The sequence below is a fragment of the Rhincodon typus genome, chromosome 28 (assembly GCF_021869965.1).
Source record: "Rhincodon typus isolate 14 chromosome 28, sRhiTyp1.1, whole genome shotgun sequence".
NCBI lineage: Eukaryota > Metazoa > Chordata > Chondrichthyes > Orectolobiformes > Rhincodontidae > Rhincodon > Rhincodon typus.
In genome coordinates this window covers 18,498,280-18,520,100 of record NC_063359.1, presented here as the reverse complement: position 1 = coordinate 18,520,100, position 21,821 = coordinate 18,498,280, and the positions used below count along the sequence as shown (strand labels likewise).

Sequence of the window (21,821 nt, the reverse complement as noted above, 5' to 3'; positions counted from 1 at the left end):
GAGAATTCCTTGTGCACTTCAAGAACAAGGAAATACTATTTCAATGCATTTCCTCACCAGTATGAATTCAATGCCACCTGATAAAGGCAGCCTTCAAGATACACAACGCAGAATCGCCGAGCAGAAACTGATAGCCAAGTTCCATACTCACGAAGATGCTACCGAGATCTTGGGTTCATGTCATGCTACATATAACCCTATCATACTGTTCTGTAAAATCTTCCTTACTGTCCTTTTTTGACACACCACCTTGATAACTTGTTATGATCTCTCTACCTTAATTAGTTTGTACAGTTTTGGATTATTTCTTTGGTTAGACCCTCTACATGCGACTCTTATACCGAGCATGTTATTCCAGTCATTTGGTTTGTCTCCAGGACCACCTTACTTTCAATCTTTTGTAATTATCTCTCTGCCTCAATTAATTGGATTATAGGTCATCCCTTCACTTGTTATTCAGCTGTTGACACTTCACTCACACTGTCCAACACTCTTGATCACCTGCAGAGACCTATTATTTAGCCTGTCGACACTTCACTCACACCAGTATAATGGTATGATCTTTTGATCTCTCTGAATATAAAAGTCTATGTCTGGGTTCTCTCTTTACTTCACCTGACAAAGGGGCAGCGCCATGAAAGCTTGTGATTTCAAATAAACCTGTTGGACTATAACCTGGTATCATGTGACTTTTGACCTCGTCCACCCAGTCCAACAACGGCACCTCCACATCAGTGATGTTCCTAATTATACTTGGCAGCTTATCACAGCTGGAGAAGGTACAGGCATTAAGGCAGCCACTAACTGTTGGTGCAATAGCTTAAAATATCAAACAACCTTCCAAGATTGAAGTGTGACTACTGTTAAATTTCAAAATAAAGCCATACTTGGTACATTCCATTTAGTTACAGCTGTTGGCATTTAAAGTTACTATGTGCATTTCCCATGGTCTGCGAATGTTAAACACCATAAAATCCTAGTTGAAGTAGCAATGTGGAATATTGGTGTGATGATAATGGAAAATATGATAGTGATTCATTCATTACTGTCTTTTGGTATTGGTCAGGTGCTTCTAACATCTACTTCATTTGTTGATTATGTTATTAAGGTGATGTATAAAACAATTATACAATAAAAGACCTCATGATTTTGGAGGTGATTTTGTTTATATTTTCCTCATCAATCTGTTCAGGGATGTTATTACACACCTCTAGAGCAGGTATGACTTGAACCCGGGTTTTGTGGCTCACAGATAGCACTTCAAGACCCCCTTGGAGCTGATTTATTAGCATGAATACAGTATTGGCCAAACACGAGGAAATAAATTAGAGAAGTGCACAGGGTTTAGTGCTTGGGATCAATTGTTTACAATCTATACTAAAGACTTGGATGAAAAAATGTAGTGTATTGTAGCCATATCTGCAAATGATACAAGGTAGGAAAGCAAGCTGTGATGAGAATATAAAGATGCTATAATGGGGTATAGATAAGTCAAGTGAGTGAATATAATGTAAAGATTGTCCAATTCAACAGGAAGACTAGTGGAATAAAATATTATTTAAATTGACAGAGACTGCTAGATGCTGTAATACAGTAGGTCTGGGTGTCCTTGTATGCCAATTACAAGAGGTAAGTAAGTGTGTAAGCACAACAAACAATCAGACAGACAAATAGAATGTGCGCTTTTACTGCAAGGGGGATCAAGTATAAAAGTAGGGAAGCCATCCTGCAACAATACAGGGTACTGCTAAAACCACACCTGCATTATTATATACAGTTTGTGGTCTCCTTCCTTCAGAAAAGATATATTTGCAATAGTAGCAGTTCAGAAAAGATTTATTAGGCTGATCACTGGGATAAAGGGGTTATCTTATCAGGAAAGGTTGAGCATGTAGGATCTACACTCACTGACATTTAGAAGAATGACAGGTGGTTTTACTGAAACATCACAAGACATAGGAGGCTCAACAGGATAGGTGAGAGGTTGTTACCATTTCTGGGTGAATCGGGAACGAGGGATACAGTATTAAAATAAGAGTCTCCTATAGAGTTAGAATGACATTTTTTGTCCCAGTGTTGTTAGCCTCTGGAATTCTCTGTCACACAGAGCAGTGGAGACTGAGACATTGAATTTATCGAAGTCTGACATAGAAAGATGTTTGACCTAGAGGGAACTAGGGATTACAGGGGCAGATACAAAAGTAACGTTAAATCTGCAAAAGATCAGTTATGATTTTATTAAATGGCAAAAGAGGTTCAATGGTAGAAATGGCCTATTCCTGCTCCTATTTCTCAGGATCTTGTCGCACAAAATATGCTAATCATTAAAATGGGAGGATATCCAAAGTCACGAGTCTCGAAAGTATTTTTCACACTTGTCTTTGGCAAAGGAAAATCCTGCCTCAGTTCTGCCATTACCTTTAAATGAAGATCAGTTATTTTTTAATTTGTATAGTTGACAAGTGTAGCTTTACTGCTTAATGTATCTTTAATTTGTTATGGTGATTACAGAATATCAAACTACAAAAGTACACATTTCTAACTCTGTACTAATTACTTGCCTTATCCAATGCAAGCAGCGACTTCACTCCAAAGCTCATACATCCAAGTAGCTCAGTGCATCTGTAAATAATTTAAGAAAATTCAATAATTTATATTAAATACTAATGAAACATTGTGAAATATTTTAAGTAAATAAAGCAGACTTCACTCTGCTGAGCTTTGTATACGCACAGCTGTGCTTTGCCACACTTTTAATTCAGCAGGTCATTATATTTTCTGCACTTTCATTAAGTTTAGTAAATTACTGCAGAAAAGGTTTCTAGATTGCCAACAATAAGTAGGTTGGTTATGTCGATTTCCATTGTCAGCCTAACTAACATAACGTAACAGGGGTTCTGGCCTTAGGAAATATAGTAAGTGGGCATTTGGTGGGGCTAGAACCAACCATATGTTGCAGCATTGATTCACACGCAGAGCAGAACATTTGTTTACTTGAAGCACGTCTTTATACTCTGACAGAAAGCTCAAAGTCCTCAAGTTTAAGGCCGAGACATATAAATGTTTCCAAACAAAGCCAGCTTAATTAACTAAAGGCATTGCTTCATATAATGAGAAAGTCCCAACAGAGTGGCACAGCAATAGCTAGTGACAATCATGGCAGTCAGGGTCACCTCAACCACTTCTCTTTGGATGGCCACAGTTACACTACACAACCTTCCCACAATTCTTTTCAGCACGAAACTATATTCGAATTCACAGCATCTTCGTGTCACTAAATATTTAGTGACATTTTCAGAGTAGATAAGCTACAAGAGGCAGATTGAAGTTCGGGAAAGCAGCTGTGACAAGAGGTTTCATAGTTAGGTAAATAGACTGATGTTTCTATGACCACAGCCGTAAATTCAGGATGGAGCGGCACAGGGGAGGATGCTGAAAATATTTATGAGAATGGTTACAGGGAAGAGAGTCTTTAGCTGCATACATAGATTGGAGAAACCGGGGTTGTTGTTCTTTAAGAAGATTGAGATAAGATTTCTTAGAGGTGTTTAAAATCATGATTATTACAGATAGATGAAGATTAACAGTTACCATGAGCTGAATTGTCAGAATAAGAGATCATCAAGTTAAAATGAACAGAAAGAGAATCAATGGCAACATTTTAATATAAAAATTAAATATTAATGTAAAATATTAATGTAAAATATTTTTATATAGCCAATAGTTAGGATTTGAAGTGCACTGCTGCAGAGTGTGGCAAAAGGAAAAGGTGATTCAATTATGAATTTCAAAAGGAAATTGAGTACAGTAAGCACCTGAAAATAGAACAAGACCTCAGGACTAAAAGACAGAGCGAGGAGTGGTACTAGCGGAGTTGATCTTGGTCAATAGCATGAGCTTGCAGAGAGTAGCTAAATGACTTTCTTCTGTGCTGTAACCATCCTATTATTCTACATGCAGCCAACCAAACCTTCAAAGAATACAATGCATCATATCAAAATGCTTGAATTGCTTACCCTCTATACCCTACTACAAGCCAATAGATTACACCTGGTAATTTTACTTCCTTATAGCATTCCTACAAGTGGCTAAATAAAAACTTCAATGATTTAAATATTCAGTGGCTATAATCTGCTAACATCTCATAGTCTACTTACTGTATTCTGAATTTCACTGCATCTCATGCTAAGCACAAATAATACTTATATTTTAAAAAATCTTCAAGGATGTGCTAGCCAAAGCACACCATCAAGGACAACTTGACAGTGTAATGGCCCAGACCAAATCTCCTTCAAATAGATCAAGGAAATAGCCTAGACACTAACATTTATCTTATTTAAAGGCAATTTTAAGGTGCTGTGTTCCAGATGTAATTCGATTGGTCAAGCTACTTGGCTTTAAGCAAAACACTCTATTATTCTTATACCCAATTAAAATACAAACTAAAGAAGGAAGAATTGGCATAACGTTAACTCTATTGGAAAACTTAACAGAATAATAGATTATTTACCAACTAAACAGCCACTGTTCCAATATAGTAATATCCCATAAACACACCATTGGCAAAGGCAAATTCAGTAAAATGGATTGTCTCACACGCAATGTTTCTCCAGTTCAGAAGAAAAGAACACCAAGAGAAAATTCGAGCAGAGAGACAGAACTCCTGCTTTTTTCAAAGAGAATATAACATTACAGTCAGGTCACAAAAGTTTATTGCAAGATCAGTATTACCTTGGGTTCCTGTCCCTATTCCAAATTGTGACAAGAAGTCTCTTTTGTTCATCTGTTTCCTGTAAAGAACTGTAAAATAAGAACACCTTTTAAACTTCAGAAGTCTTTCGGCTGAAGCTTTGGTACTATTTTCTAAATAATTAGCTTGGTTCAGCAAAAGCAGTCTCATCCAAACCAAAAAGTTAAGACTTCAAGTGCCACTCCAGCGAGTGCTGATATTTCAAGCAATTACTGACAGTATTATCCCTAGTTGAAGTTATTGGCTTTTCAATATTAAGCAGAAACAGAAAAAAAGAATACTTATTCTTTACGAAAGATAATCTTTAAGAAGCCGTTTGCCAGAATTCTGGAGGAGGGAAGTAAGGAGGAAAACTTAGGTACAAACGGAAAACAGGCACAAGTATCACAGTGCATGAGAGAAACCTGCAAAAAAAAATGCAGGCAGTACATCAAATACATGCTGACTTCTTATAAAGGAATTCTTATGCAACCAACCCAAGCCAAACAGTTTACTGGCTTCGTGTATCAGCAGGGTCCGCAAAATCTCGAGCATCTAGTGGCAGATAAAGCCAGATTGCACATCTGCCAGAATTCTGACAAACACTTTCTTAAAGATCTTATACTAGTTGGGAATGCAGCAGGGGAGAAAGAGAAGTTTTTTCAGGTTATTGAAAGAGTCAGGAATCTAACTTCATGCACAGCAAAGAAGGGGGCAACAATGAAAAGGGGGGTTATGTACAGCAGTTGTTAGAATTAATCATGGGGGGACTTCAATATGCAGGTAGACCGGGAAAGTCCAGTTGGTAGTAGATCCCAAGAAAAGGAATTCATAGATTGTCTGAGATTTTTTTGGAGCAGCTTGTGGTAGAGCCCTAGGGAACGAGCAATTTTGAATTTTGTGATGTGTAATGAGGCAGACTGGATTAGGCAGCTTAAGGTGAAGGAACCCATAAAGGCAATGACCACAATATAATAGAATTCACCCTGCAGCTTGAGAGGCAGGAGCTGAAATCAGATGCAACTGTGTTACAATTGAGTAAAGACAACTACAAAAGACATGAAAAGGTTGCTAGCCAATGTTGATTTGAAGGGGAACCTACCAGCGAGGGCAACAGAGCAGCAATACAAGAGTTTATCGGCTTAATGCGGGAAACACACCAGAAATTTATCACAAGGAAGAAACATACTAAGGGGAGAATGAGGCAACAATGGCTGACAAGGGAAGTCAGGGGTAGCATAAATGAAAAAGCATACAATGTGGTGAAGTTTAGTGGGGAGTCTTAAAAATCCAGCAGAAGACAACTAAAAAAAAATAAGCGGGGAGAAGAAAAATATGAAGGTAAGCTGGGTAGTAATATCAAAGATGATTGCAAGAGAATTTTTAGATATCTAAAAGATGAGAGAGGCAAGAATGGGCATTGGACTGCTGAAAAAGGAGGGTGGAGAGATAGTAATGGGAACAAAGAAATGGTGGAGGAACAGAACAGGTACTTTGCATCAATCTTCATGGTGGAAGACACCAGTAGCATACCAGAACTTCAAGAATGTCAGGGAACAGAGGTGGGTGAACTGGCCATCATCAAGGAGAAGGTGCTGGCGAATATGAAAGGTCTGAAGGGGGATAAAATCACCAGACAAGATGGACTATACACCAGGGTTCTGAAGGATGTAGCTGAGGGGGTTGTGGAGTTATTGGCAGTCATTCAAGAATCAGTGGAATTGGAAGGGCCAGAGAGGGCTGGAAAATTGCTAATGTAATAGCCCTTTTTAACAAGTGAGGGAGGCAGAATGTATTGGGAAACTACAGGAAAGATGGGAAACTATGGACCAGTTAGCCTAACCTCAGTCATTGGCAAGATTTTATAGTCCGTTATTGAGGATGAGTGGAAGCGAGTGGTAAACTAGAGCTGAGTCACAGTTTCATCACTGCAAAGTCATGTCTGACAAATCTGTTAGAATTCATTGAGGAAGTAACGAGCAAGCTAGAGGGAGGGCCAGTCAATGCGATCATGAGGATTTTCCAGAAGGCTTTTAACAAGGTGCTGCACAGGAGGGTGCTTAGTTAGATTCGAGGAGTTAGGGACAAGGTACTATCATGAATAGAGGACTGACTGACTGGTAGAAGACAAAGTTGGGATAAAGTTGACTTTTCCAAGAATGGCAGCCAGTGACTAGTAAAGTACCACAGGAATTAACTTGAAATCACAACTGTTCATATTTCCATTAACAATTTGTAGGAAAGAATTGACGGCATCACTGCTAAGTTTGCAGATGACACAAAAGATAGGTAGATATCAGGTAGTGTTAAGGAAATGGAGAAGCTGCAGAAGGACTTGGACAGGCAAGAAGCGTAATCAAAGAAGTAGGAGATGGAATACAATACAGGAAGGTGTGAGGTTCTGCACTTTGGTAAGAATATCAATTAGCCATGATTGAATGGCAGTGCACTCTTGATGGGCTGATTGGCCTAATGCTGCTACTATATCTTAAGTCACTTGTGACTTTAAATCACAGACTGGAACTGCAGATAGCTCCTGCTATTATAACCTAAGCTTAAACATACTCGGCTTTAAGAAACCTTTTCAGTGTTTTATTCCAACACTTCTGGTCTTGGACTAACATGAACTCTTTACTCCAAGTAATGCTTTATGTCTAGTTTCAACATAACCTTTCCTTCTAAGGAGCACTGGTCAAAACAGGCAATGTCATCCACGGACTTCACAGGACTGCTCAATACTCAAAGTAAAACTAAAAAAAAAAATTCTGAGCTATGATGTTTTTTACTGAGCCTGAAAAGAACAAGTTCCAGTAGTCCCTAACATCTTAAGGCCTCATTATTTATCTTGCTGGGTCGCGTACAATCCAAGGTAAACAAAGATCCATTACTTTTACATAAAAACAAAACATTAATTACAAATCTAGGCCTCAAAATGTGTCTTAAAAGAAATCACCATCAGAAAAGAAACACTTACAAGTTAATTATTACAGACAAACAGATAAACCATGTTACTAATTAAAAAATCAAAGCCATAAACTTTCAATAAATAATATTAAAAATATATGTAACTCAGCGTCCACATCATGCAGTTACACATTATGGGTGAATGTAATTCTGCTGATGACGGACCGCAGCAACTCATGAAAATGTTGAGTTTTGAGTGCTAGATCTGGTTGAAATCTTTCCCATTTAGCATGGTTGTAGTGTCAGTTGGCTAGACAGCTGGTTTGCGATGCAGTGATACCAACAGTGCAGGTTGAGTTTCTCTACCAGATGAGGTCACCATGAAGGGCGCAGGTTAAATCACCACCATTCGTCTTTCTCAACTATGGTGAGAGGAGATGGGAAAGTAAGAGGTCTGTACCTACCCTATCTCCTGTATTTTCTCAGTCAGAAGAAACTGAGGGTCAAAGGGACAAGTGGGATGAGAAAGGAAAATAAAGTGCATGCATACCCTCATTCTCACTCACTGCAATTGCTGTGGCCCCAGTAATCCTTTTTCAGTGACGGCCAGTGCTGTTTCTCCATAGACGTTAAGACGCATCGCTGTTGTCTGCTTTTATGTGCCATCTTCTCCCAGATGAAAAAGCTTGCCAGTAAGTTTTGTGCAATTTGTTTGAATGATGTGGTTGCCATGGCTGGATGAGAGAGTGTCTGAGTGTTGGGTGTGAAAATGAGAACAGTGCTTGGTGTGTGAGGTTTTGCTAAGGCATATAAATCCTAATTTATATGCAGTTGAGTGATAAGGGTTGCAGGAGCTATGCAATACAGGATGCTTTTGGTGTGGATGAAAATACTGATGTAAGATTATTAAATCTCCTATACACTGTGATATGCAATGGATCTGGCAATGACATTGCCTGATATTTCTTCCCACTGCCTCCTGAACATTTGCTGGGAGGGTCTTCTACTGCCCAAGTGCATGGCTCTCTCTTTTTCATCTTTTCCAATAAGGTCATCAGTCCATTTTCTAAAAATTCCCATGATCAGCCACAGCTCAGGGTATCTCAGCATTGATTCAGATTTGACAAATTCATGCCACACTTGTTGGGAATAAGAGATACCTTCCCTTTAAATACCATAAGATATATGAGCACAATTAGGCCATTCAACCCAATGAGTCTACTGTACTAGTTGATCATAGCTGTTATGTTTCTCAACCCTATTCTCATGCTTTCTCCCACTAACCTTTGATCCCATTACAATCAAGAATCTATTTACCTCTGTCCTGAAGATATTCAATGGCTTGGCCTCCACAGCCTTCTGCGGCAATGAGTACCACCCTCTGGGTGAAGATATTCCTCCTCATCTCAATTCTAAAGAGTTGTCCTTTCACTCGGAGGCTGTGCCCTCAGGTCCTAGTCTGTCCTACTAATGGAAACATCATCTCCATGTCCACTCTACGCAGGCCTCTCAATATTCTAAGTTTCAATCACATTTCTCCTCATCCTTCCGAACTCTACTGAGTACAGACCTAGCATCCTCATGTGCTCCTCATATGACAAACCCTACATTCCCAGATCATTCTTGGGAATCTCCTCTGGATGCTATCAGGCCAACACATCTTCCTCAGATACACGGCCCAAAACTACTAACAATACTCCAAATGTGGTCTGACCAGAGCCTTATACAGCTTCAGCAGTACATCTCTGCTCTTGTATTCTAGCCCTCTTGAAATGAAAGCCAGCATTACATTCACTGCCTTAACTGCCAAATGAAACTGCATGTTAAACTTAAGAGAATTCTGAAGTAAGACTCCCAACACTGTTTGTATCTGACTTCCAAAACCTTTCCTAATTTAGAAAATAGTTTACACCTCTAATCTTCCTACCAAAATGCATAACCTCACACTTTCCCACACTGTCTTCCATCTGCTATTTATTTACCCACTCTCCTAGCCTGTCCAAGTCCTTCTGCGGCCTCCCCGATTCCCAACTTTGTCCCTCCACCTATCTTTTTGGCATCTCTAAATTTAGCAATAATGCCCTCAGTTCCTTCATCCACATCATTAATGTATAATGTTAATTGGTTGGTCCCAACACCGACCCCTGCAGAACTCCACTAGTCACTGGCTGCCAACCTGAAAAAGACCACTTTATCCCCATTCCGTTTTCTGCCAGTCAGCCAATCCTACATTCATGTCAGTAACTTGCTCTTAACACCATGGGCTCTTATGTTGTTTAGGAGCCTCCTATGAGGCACCTTGTCAAAGGTCTTCTCGAAATCCAAATAGATCACCTCCACTGGCTCTCCTTTGTCTGATTTGCTTGATACAATGCCAAAGAATTCTAACAGATTGGTCAGGTATGACCTCACCTTGATAAAGCTGTGCTGACTCAGCCTTTTTTAACAGTACACTTCCAAGCACTCCACAATGTCATCCTTCATCATGGACTATAAAACCTTATCAACAACCATCAGGCTAACTGGCCTGTAGTTTCCAGTCTTCTACCTCCCTTCGTTCTTAAACAGGGGTGTTACATTGGTCATTTTCCGGACCTCTGGGACCTGCCCCGACTCCAGTGAATCCTGAAGGATCATCACGATGCCTCCATAATCATCTCAGCTATCGCCTTCAGAACCCTGGGGTGTAGTCCATCTGGTCCGGATGATTTATCCACCAGAACTTTCAGTATCCCCAGCACCTTCTCCTTTGTGACTACACTCAGCTCTGCCTCCTGACACTTTTGAAGTTCTGGTACGCTCTGGTGTCTTCCACCATGAAGATTGATACAAAATATCCATTCAGTTCCTCTGCCATTTCTTTGTTCCACATTGCTATTTCTTCCGCCTCAAATTCCAGCAGTCCAATGTCCACTCTTGCCTCTCATACCTTTCATAATCTAAAATATCTCTTACAATCTTCTTTTATATTATTACCTAGCTTACCCGCATATTTTATCTTCTTCCCCTTATTATTTTTATTAGCTGTCTTCTGCTGGTTTTTGAAGGCTTCCCACTAAATTTATTGTGTGCCTTTTCTTTTACGCAGTCCCGGACTTCTTGTTCTCCCTTAGTATGTTCCTTCTTCATTGGGATAAATTTCTGGTGCGCCTCCCAAATTACACCCAGAAACTCGTGCATTGCTGCTCCATCACCTTCACTGCTAGGCTCCCCTGCCAAGCAACACTGGTCAGCTCCTCCCTCACGTCTTCATTGTTACCTTTAGTCAATTTTAAGACTGTTACATTGATTCCAGCTCTTCCCTCTCAAGCAGAAGGGTGAATTCTATTATATTGCTGTCACCATCCCTAGGGCTCCTTCACCTGGAGCTCCCTAACCAACTCTGCCTCATTACACATCATCATATCCAGAATTGCCTACTCCCTAGGGAGCTCAACCACAAGTTGTTCCAATTCTACCATCTTGGACATAATTTAATTCCTTTCCTACTAACAAGCCAACCCCACCCCACTCTACCCATCTGCCATCCTTTTGACTGGATACATTCCTGGGATATTTAGTTCGCAGCCCTGATCCGCTTGCAGCCACGTCTGTGATGCCCACAACATTGTACTCGCCAATTTCAAATTGCGCTACAAATTGATTCACCTTGTTTCACAAACGGTGTGCATTTCAGTACAACACTGTCTGCATCCCTCCCCCCTCATACTTGTCTCCTTGTCTGCCTGAAGTTAGGTTCCTGACTCTTCTACGCGGTTACCTAGTCTGGAAACTTCAATAACCTCTCTTGACCCCTCCCCTCTAACTAGTTGAATGTCCTTATGACCAGCCTATTTAACCTTTCCGCTCAGATACTGGTCCCAGTTTGAGAAGATTTGTAGCTCAGGTTGCGGATGAGGTTGCAGACACGCTCACCAAGCCAGTGGGTCTGGTTGTAAACGTTGTCAGTGTGTAGTGAGACAACTGAGACTCGGTGAGTGTCTCTTGGTGGTCAGATACTCAATTACAACTAGCCACCGAGAGACACAACTAATTCTCATTTGTCTCACTACACACAGACAACAGGGGACACGAATTCAACTGAGGCAACACATCCATAATTGCAAAGCCAAACAGAGACAAGCCAGAGAATTCCTGAAGGCATGGTATTCCAAATGGAACTCCATCAACAAACACACTGAATTAGACCCCACGTACAAATCACTGAGAAAGAGAACCGGAAGTAATACCAACCACCCCAGCAAACCGAGGCATATAAATTACAAGCAGGACAGAACACTGACACTGACACTTCACCAGAGGTTCAGGACGATGTCACCTAGCAGGGTGATGAAATGTTTGTAACCAAACCCACTGGCTTGGCGAGCGTGTCTACAACCTCATCCCGGTCACAAATTGTTTCAGGTGGAGCCCATCCCCATGGTACACTTTCTTCCTGTCCTAGTACTAACATTTCTGGTGTATACACTGTATGAGTGGTGTTTTTGTCTACTAAGTGTTTTATTGAGTACCATGTGAAAGCTGTTGTTTATCTTTGCTTTTCGATTTATAAAGGAGTGTTTTATACATTTAGAGATAGTAGGAACTGCCGATGCTGGAGTCTGAGACAACAAGGTGTGGAGCTGGATACACTGGCACCATCCCCCACCTCTTCCTCTGTTACATCGATGACTGTATCGGTGCCACCTCGTGCTCCCACGAGGAGCTCGAACAGTTCATCCACTTTACCAACACCTTCCACCACAACCTTAAGTTCACCTGGACCACCTCTGATACCTCTCTCTCCTTCCTGGACCTCTCTGGTAACCACCTGAAAACTGATATCTATTTCAAGCCCACCGACTCCCACAGCTACCTAGAATACACCTCCTCTCACCCACCTTGCTGCAAGAATGCTATCCCCTATTCCCAATTCCTTCACCTCCGCTGCATCTACTCCCAAGATGAGGCATTCCACTCCCAGATATCCTCGTTTTTCAAGGACCACAACTTCCCCTCCAGTGGTCGAAAATGCCCTCGAATGCATCTCTTGCATTTCCCACACTTCAGCCCTCACACCCCCTCCCTGCAATAACAACAAAGACAGAATTCCCCTTGTCCTCATGTATCACCCCATTAACCTCCAGATTCAACGCATCATTCTCCGCCACTTCCGCCACCTGCAATCTGACCCCACTACCAAGGATATATTTCCCTCCCCACCCTTATCTGCCTTCCAGAGGGAACGCTCTCTCCACGACTCCCTCGTCCGCTCCACACTCCCCACTAGCCCCATCACCCCTGGCACTTTTCCCTGCAACCACAGGAAGTGCTACACCTGCCCCTACACCTCCCCCCTTGGCCCCATCCCAGGCCCCAAGAAAACATTCCACGTTAAACAGATGTTCACCTGCACATCCGCTAATGTGGTATATTGTATCCGCTGCTCCCGATGTGGCCTCCTCTACAATCGGGGAAACCAAGCGGAGGCTTTGTGGAGCATCTACGCTCAGTTTGTGGCAAATGACAACACCTCCCAGTCACAAACCACTTCAACTCCCCCTCCCATTTCTATTCCCATTCCTTGGATGACATGTCCATCCTGGGCCTTCTCCAGTGTCACAACGACGCCACCCGAAGGCTGGAGGAACAGCACATCATATTCCGCCTGGGAACCCTGCAGCCCAATGTTCTCAATTGTGACGTTACAAGCTTCAAAGTCTCCCCACCCCCGATCTCATCCCAGGACCAGCCCCTCTTGTCCCCACCTCCTTGACCTGTCCGTCTTTTCTCCCACCTATCCGCTCCTCCCACCTCACTGACCAACCCCAACACCCACTTCCTACCATTCACTCACCTGTACTGGCTTCATCCCTGCCTCCTTGACCTGTCTGTCTTCTCGCTACCTGTCTGCTCCTCTATCCATCTTCTATCACCACCTCCCCCTCTCTCTATTTATTTCAAAGTCCCCTTCCCCGCCCCCGCCATTTCTGAAGGGTCCAGACCAGAAACGTCAGCTTTCCTGCTCCTCTGGTGCTGCCTGGCCTGTTGGATTTATCCAGCTCCACACCTTGTTATCCTTGTTTTATATACTTGTTGTGTTTAAAAACTATTGAATTTGTGTTAGAGTTAGATGGTTGGCTTTATTCCATTTTATCCTTTTTGTTAGTTTTTGTTAATTAACCTCAGTTTTATTGCTAAAACAAAAGCTACAGCATTGAATGCCTGTGTTTCAGACAGACCACTTCATGAAAACCAAACCAAAGTAATCAGTCAAGCTAGGTTTCAGTTTGGGATCTCACTTATCCAGTAATAACATCAGCTGGGATCATAACAATGGACTGGCATGTCACCAACTGCAACTACCATTACCTGCAAGCCAGGGGATCAACTCTTGTCCAGTGAAGAGTGCAAGGGGACACACCAGAAGCAGAATCAGACATACCAATTATTGGGCAGCAACCTGGTGAGTCCATAACACAGGAATAATTGCATGCCAAACAGCGTAAGCAGCAAGTGACAGACAGAACTAAATGATTCTAATACCTACAGATTAGATCTATGCTCTGTCTTCCGACAGCATCCAGTTACGAATAGTGGGGGACAATTAAGCAAAATAAGTGAAGCAGGAGGCTCCATAAACATCTCCATCCCCAATGATGGGGGGAGTTCAGCATATCAGTGCAAAATAAAAAGCTGAAGCAACTGCAACCATCTCAAGCAAAGGTTATGAGTGAATAAATCGACTGCAGCCTCTGCCAGAGGACTCTAGCATCACAGATGGCAGTGCTCAGTCAATTCAATTCAATCCAATCCATGTGAAATCAATAAATGGTGAAAGGCACTCAATACTCAAACTCTGTGTCCTGACAACATTCCTGTAATAATGTTGAACAGCTGAGCTCCAGAACTGCTACATCCATACCTAAGCTGTTCCAGCACACTCTTAATACTGGTCTCTATGTGACAATGTGGAAAATAGCATCAGAATCACCGGACTCAAAACATTAATTCTGTTTTCTCTCCACAGATGTTGCCAGACCAGTTGAGTTTCAACAGCAATTTCTTTTTTGTTTTAGAACTCTCCACTGTTTGGAGTCATTCCTATCAAAGGGGAATACAGTTTTAGCTGCTGGAGGTCAATAATCTCAGTCCCAGGACATCACTGCAAGTGTTCCTCAAGGTAGGAAAGTGGGAATTAAGGCCAAAATCAAATCAGCTATGGTCACTACCTGCTCCTGTATTTTTTTTTTTTAAATGCAGTAATATATCTCCATATCTAAATAGAAATATAACTCCTGTGTAGGTGAAGTCTAATGCGTGACATCTGTCTCAAATGTAACTGCATCAAAGAAATTCTTCTTCCTTATTCAAATAAGGAGTTGCGCTGTAACCCCAAGGAGAATTATTATGTTAGCCTCTTTGTTTGCAACTAAGAATACAAACTATAGTGGAAATTACTAAGAACATCTTATACTGAATAAAATAAAAAAAACTGTAATAAACAAAATAAAGATCAAGTTGTATCTTATCAATTCATGTTCACCAATGTCAGTTGCTTCTAGAAGCGGTAGGTGTATATTGCCTCAAATGGGAGGTGACTTAAAACCCATATTACCTAGCATAATTTAGGGATGCAACAATAGCACCCCCTTGTGACCAGAACTGTACACAATATTTTCTCAAGTACTATTTTGAATCTCTCTGAGGATGGGCTGGTGAGCCAAGAATCAAAATGAATTGCTGAACCGTTTTAGTTTACATTTAAATGGATGACTTCCTTTTACATTCCAATCACTTCACAGTCTTTGCCATCTGACCATCTTACCACATCCGAATGAAACAAAAACCAACTACTGCAGATGTTTGCCTCTGTGTTTCGTCTCTTTTCGCACAATAAGGAAAAGGCCTGACGCAAGACATACCAACCGAGGTCAATGATTTCCTAGCACTAGCTATGATGTGTTTACTAACTGTCAAGAAGTATGAACATATGAAAATTAGAGGCAGTAAAATCTCCAACAGCCCACCAAGTCTGAGTTACAAATGTGTAGTGTCTTGTGCCTCCCTCTTTCCCCCAAACCAGACCCATGTAATTTTCTCAGAAGCAAAACAAAATGCACCTGATCTGGTGGGACTTTTTACTTTGAAGATTGCCAACCTTTATAATAACACTATTTTATCTATTTTTATCCCAACTAGTATCAGCACTGTTTCCTCTTTACTGCTATGTTGGCAGCATTCACTCCTCCAGTGAAGGTAGAAGCAATGTAATTATTCAATATCTCAGCTATGTCTTCTGCCTCCACAATAAAAGTTCTTGACCCCAGCCTTTCTTAAGTTACACTTTTAATATTCGTGTTTGCAAAATACTTTTGAACTTCTTATATTAGCCACTAATCTATTCTCACTCTTCTCCTCTTATTCCCTTTTTAAATCTCTTGTGCACTTTCTACATTCTGCGTAGTACTCTATTGCATTATAAACATCATGATGATTAAAGATTGTTAAAGGTTGCTTTTTTTGATCTCATTTTAATCCCTGTGGCAATAAAACGTTTCGAGAACTATCTTTGGATGTTATTCCTGTTCTCCTCATACAAATGTATCTTCTCTGTACCTGGAACACCTCTTCTTTGAAGGTCTCCCACTCTTCAATTACTCTTTTGTTTACTAACTTTTGATTCCAGTCCATCAATATTACATTTTTTTTTCAATTCTTCCTCCATTTACTCTTACTCTTTATGGTACTAAATGTCATACTATGACCACTGTCCCTCCCACTTTATTCACCATAACTACGTTCAGCATTCCTTCTTTGAGTTTGGATGAAAAAAAAAACACGTTTCAGGAATTCCTCCCTCACGTTCTCCTTTACATTAGTACAATCATAGTCTGTATTAGCACAAGTGAAGGCCCTCATGATCAAAACTGTGACTCTTGTATCTTTCAACAAAGTTTTCCCTGCAGGTTTGCTCCATTGTCTGCTCCCACTATTGGAGTCCTACAGTATTCACCTCTAAAGTAACTCTTCAATCGTTCCCCAACTTAACCAAATGGACTCTGTCTTTGTCATCTTGCTTGACAAGGCTCAAAGATTCTATTAGTTTAAAAATAGTCACAATTGGATTAGAAACATTTACACCAGAAAGATCAGAAGAAATTAAGAACCTGGAAAACAAAGTTCAGGATTGTGGGAGAAAATTCTTGCGGATATCCAAGTAACAAATAGAAGACAGTTTCAACAAAATGCCTAATGCAAGTATCACTGGAAACCTTCTGAGGACATGACTGTTTCTGCAATAATAAAAATCACAATGAAAGGTCCGTTGAAGAATAACTCAAAATTGCAACATTCTAAGAGAATTATTGAGCTGCAGTTTTCATTCAGTGACGGAAAAACGACTACTCAGCCAATTTCGTGACAACAAAAACACACTTAACATGCAATTGTTCTTGTCACTGATAACCCAAACATATTTCCAGCTGTTCACAGAGAATATGACATCTAATACAATGTTCATGCATACAGGCGCTGGATTCTAAAGTTCAGCTGCCAAAACAATATATGGAAATGGATATCTCGTAATGCAGGTGAGCAAAAAGAGCATAGTACATTATAATGCAGAAGTAATCTATTGAAATAGTTGTGCCATGGGACAAAACGTGGAAGAATGAGAAGACTTGAGTAAATAGCTCAGTACAAACATCCTTTTTTTAGGATTTCCCTGAGCCTTAAGTTTTATAAGGTTCATCAAATTCCACAACTGTAAACTATGTTTTCTTAGAGACATGGGCAATAATGTGAAATACTTACAAAATAAAATGTTCATGAAATACTGGATTTTTGCAATCTGGCACAGTCTTTGTCTTCTGTCGGCGCCCACGATCACAGTCAGGTACCACTGACAACTTTAAACAGGAAAAAATTTCATTTAGTTATGACTGTGAATAAACAATTAATCAAACCAAAAAGACTTGAAGACACTGAGTACCTGTTAATGGAGTTCTATCTAGGCAAGAAGATGTACTAAGTGAAGTACTATAAAGCTTGGATTTGGATCTCTGCTATTTCCCATTCACATAAATGTCCTGGATTCAAAACCTCAATATAAAATGATCAAATACAATAATATCAAAATGAAATCTGATATTAGAACTATCTGGTAATGACATTTGAACCAATTGAGACAGCTCAAAAAGTACAGAAGAAGTTTTTAAAAATAAGCATGTTGGCAGATCAATGACAGTTGAAACTGAACCATGACAAGTGCATAGCACAGCAAGCAGAAAGAAAAGTAAGGGATATATATAATCTATGAAAGAGTACAGTTTAAGGAGTCCTAGAAATCTCAGTAAATTCACCACTAACACGTTCACTCAATTGATATCACCATTCAATAAAGTTAACAACATTGAGCTATATGAGTCTAAAGAATTGAATATCAGTGAAAAGGAAGTGGTAGCCAAACTGTGCAGTGTTATCAAACTTTCTGTCCTGTTTTGATCACAGGGACACAAATGGAACATTCAAAACCATGAACACAGTGTGAAGAACAGCCACCATCCCAATGTGTACTGTTCAAAGTCTCTCTTACGAGAGAAGCGTGCAGAAACATTTCTATCTGGAAAGGGGAGTCTTGCAGTAAAAACAGAAAATGCTGCAATTTAATCAGTATCTTTGCAAAAAAAGATAATTGATTACAATACTTTTGGTGTTTATCCTTCCTCAAGACTGAAACTAAGAGACAAAACAGGTAAATTAGTTAGGTTGAAAAACTAGGAACAAAATGAAAAGGAGGCAGAAATAATGAAAAGAGAGTTTAATCATGTGAAGAGAACTGCTGACCTAAAAATTGGACTATGTTCAAGTGATGGCAAATGAAGCTCCACAAATTTCATCTGGAGTCAGGAGGAGGCAGATTTGCTCTCACTCACTCCACAGTATACCTTCAGCAACTCTTCTAAAGTCTGCTAGTTTGGCTGTCAAGTGTCTGAAAATATCAACTGCAATGGCATGCTGCAGTTAGTCATTAACAAATTTTGTATATGTGACTAAAACAGGCATCAAGTACTCCATTTGTTTTGTAAAGGATTTAAGGCCCTTGATGCCAACACAGGAGTCTGACAAATTTTGTGGGCAGTGCAATGCACACTTGTATGCAGTCCACCATTTGGACACCTAACTGCCCAGGTTATACATGTAAGATGGGCTTGACATAACAGATAATGTGTTAAATGACCCGCAAAGTGCAATATAAAATCAATTACTACATCACAAAATAGAACTCATCAATAATGCAGGCAATAGACATAACAAAGTATGTAAATATTGGGGCAGGGTGAAGGCAAAGGAAAGAGCATGTACAACACAAGGACAAGAATCAAGAAAATTATATTAAAGTATAATTTTGTTTCAGTCAGTCAATCTGCTGTAAGGAAACGTCAAAAATGATCATAACCTATTATTACCATGTTTGCTAGAACAAGGAAGTTCGAAGGCATAAAACATAAAGCAATGTTATTACTTAATTTTCAAACATATATTGTTAGTTTTATTCAGATTCCTATTTTGGACAATCTATCTCTTCTGTAACTGAAGTAAAATGGCATACGCGCACTGTTCATCTCTTTCATCTATTAAAACTAAGACAAAATAATTCACGTAACAGATTTTTGACCAATTAACTGCTCTAAAATAACAAGGTTTCTTTGACTTTAGTTGTGATTCTGTCATACTAAAAAGACTTCGAAAGTTCCATGATGAAAATATAAAGTCAAAAGAGTACTTTTACCTTTGCATAAGAATCACAACTGCGGTTTTCTCTTCCCATGAGTCCTTTTGCTTCCATAACTAGAGAATAATGTTGCAACATAATTAACCTTCTGAGATATGAAAATACGTTGCTGGTTACAGTGCAAAAGGCATCATAACTTTAAAACACAATTTTCAATACTAATGACAATACAACCCTTAACTATTATGAATTAATAGATTCTACCGAAGATAACACAGACAGAATTTTTTTGTTTATTGTTCGAACAATGATAAACCAAACTGAAATAAATTAGCCTGTCCAAATTGATTTCAAAGAAATACATTTTCTGAATTATAATTCTCTTATTCAAACAAAATAACATTTGTAATAATTAAGTCATAAGTAAAGGAGGAATAATTTAAAGTTGATATAGAACTGTATGTTTATTTTTAATTTTAAAAGTTTACTTCAGTTGCCAACACAACTTTCATTAATTTACATTCAAAAAAAAAGCAACTCTTCATTCAGAGAACTGTAACATTTACAAACTTACTATGAACAGCAAGTGTCCCATCTTGAAGATGAACAGATAGCTTCAGTTGCCCTGTTAGAGACATAAATTAATTAAACTGTAAAACATTGTCAATTTTAATGGTCTCATTCCTCATTATAATTCCAAGTAAAGGCTCAGGAGCTCATTTTAGATTAAGATTGTCCTTTTAGTTCATCCTCCTCTTCTGCAATGCAAGAAATGGCAGCACGATCTGGTCCCTACAGCCTATTGTACCATTTGCTAAAATCTGATCTTGTACCTCACTTATAATATTCCTGCTCTATTCCCATTTGGTCTAGTGCATAAAAGAACTATTGATTAAAGTCTTGAATACAATTCAGTGCTCAACGTCTAAGCATTCACAGACCATCTACAATCCTGGATGTCTTCTCAGCATTGCTCACAGCACTCTCATCTGATTCATCATATTTAAAGCTCAGCTGCATACAACTTCAGAGGCTGCTTGCAGGGAGCTGTCTCTCACACATAACACCATACCGTTATGATTCAGAGGAAAGCAAGCTTTACTCCCTTGCTTCACAGGCATGGACCAAAAAAAGGTGGTGGATGGAATAAGGAAGAATTCAGTCCTTCTCCCAACAGACTGCCAGAGGAAATCATGCTATCGGAAGAGGCCTGCCTAGGTCAGTACTGTGTCTCAGGTGAAGCGGGATGCTCAACAGTGCAGGTGGAAGGTCATTGATCTTCTGCATTCAACGAGATTAAGTGCCACCATCTTCTCTCTTACACACATAAGTCCTCCACTCAAACTCACTCAATGCACAAGCCTCTTGCCAAAGCTTAAGGAATTGCATGCATCATGTCTGCACACCCAGTTTATCACCTATCTGATTGTTCCTGCCCTCTACACTTTTTATCAGGGCACTTCACCTGCCCCTGCATCACAACTACCTGGCCTTTCGTCCACTTTCAGCATATCCCATTCCTTCCTTTGACTTATCGCAGGAATAAACACCCTAAAAATAGACTGAAGGGGCTGAAATTGGTGGGCTCAATGGTAGCAGACATCAGGCTCCTCATTTCATACAAGGAGAAAATTTTCTGAGCCACAGAACAGCACAACTGCTGATTAGGAGATCCCAGTATCCAATCAACCTTCGCTTTGGTAGGTTCTCTATCTAGATGAGATTCAGGAATACAATCTGATGAGTACATCATTTACGCATCTCCACTGATGGTTGAGGAAGAAATTCCACGGATCTCTGGCAATTGGAAACACTCAACTGCTCAGCCCAGGCAGAAGATGATTCCATGTCCTCAGTCATTAATGACTTCAGCATAATGTATAAACAGGCATAAGGAGCAGCAGATAGGTTTGTCAGAGGTACCCAGAAAACAGAATCGAAGGATTGAGGTGATCACCAATGTTATCAGTACCATGCTGGTTCTGACATGCATGGGTTTTGTTGTCTCTATGGACAGATTGGCGACTGCTGTGGACATCTAGGTCCAGCACATTCTGTCTGGTGGGTATGCAGACAGACTTGCACTCCACCTCTCGAGCTATAGGCACTCAACGTCAATGACAAGATGACAGGAGGAACGAGAGCCTTTGACCTCTGTGCAGGTGTCCCTTCCTCTCAAAGAGGCCTGATGACATCAGCAACCACCCACAGGGACAAGAAGCCACACACACAGGATACCCAAAAGCTTATTCTCACAACACTCAACAGGTGCTTGGCACCTCCACCTTCCCACTGTTTATGATACCAAAGACTGCAGAATTCAGCCAAAGAGGGTGAGCCTGCATTTTGGACAGGAGAGTCCTCAAACAACCTGGGTCTTCTAGACCAAAAAAACACCAGAGATGACTGCTCAAGTCTTTCAGGCCACCATGGTCAACCTCAGAGCAAGCTTTCTCCACCCCAGCTATGGTC

The 21,821-nt window shown here is 40.3% G+C and overlaps 1 protein-coding gene across 3 annotated transcripts in view; it reads right to left on the bottom strand.

Moving 5' to 3' along the window:
- Positions 1 to 21,821, bottom strand: part of rgs3a (regulator of G protein signaling 3a) — a 275,278-nt gene that overhangs the window by 198,925 nt on the left and 54,532 nt on the right. For all 3 annotated transcript variants that reach the window (XM_048613560.1, XM_048613559.1, XM_048613561.1), the window contains exons 3-7: positions 19,924 to 19,974; positions 19,407 to 19,465; positions 17,429 to 17,523; positions 4,732 to 4,800; positions 2,562 to 2,622 (exon numbers count right to left, since the gene is read on the bottom strand). In XM_048613560.1, coding sequence (XP_048469517.1) covers positions 2,562 to 2,622; positions 4,732 to 4,800; positions 17,429 to 17,523; positions 19,407 to 19,465; positions 19,924 to 19,974 — 335 coding nt within the window. The remainder of the gene's footprint in view (positions 1 to 2,561; positions 2,623 to 4,731; positions 4,801 to 17,428; positions 17,524 to 19,406; positions 19,466 to 19,923; positions 19,975 to 21,821) is intronic.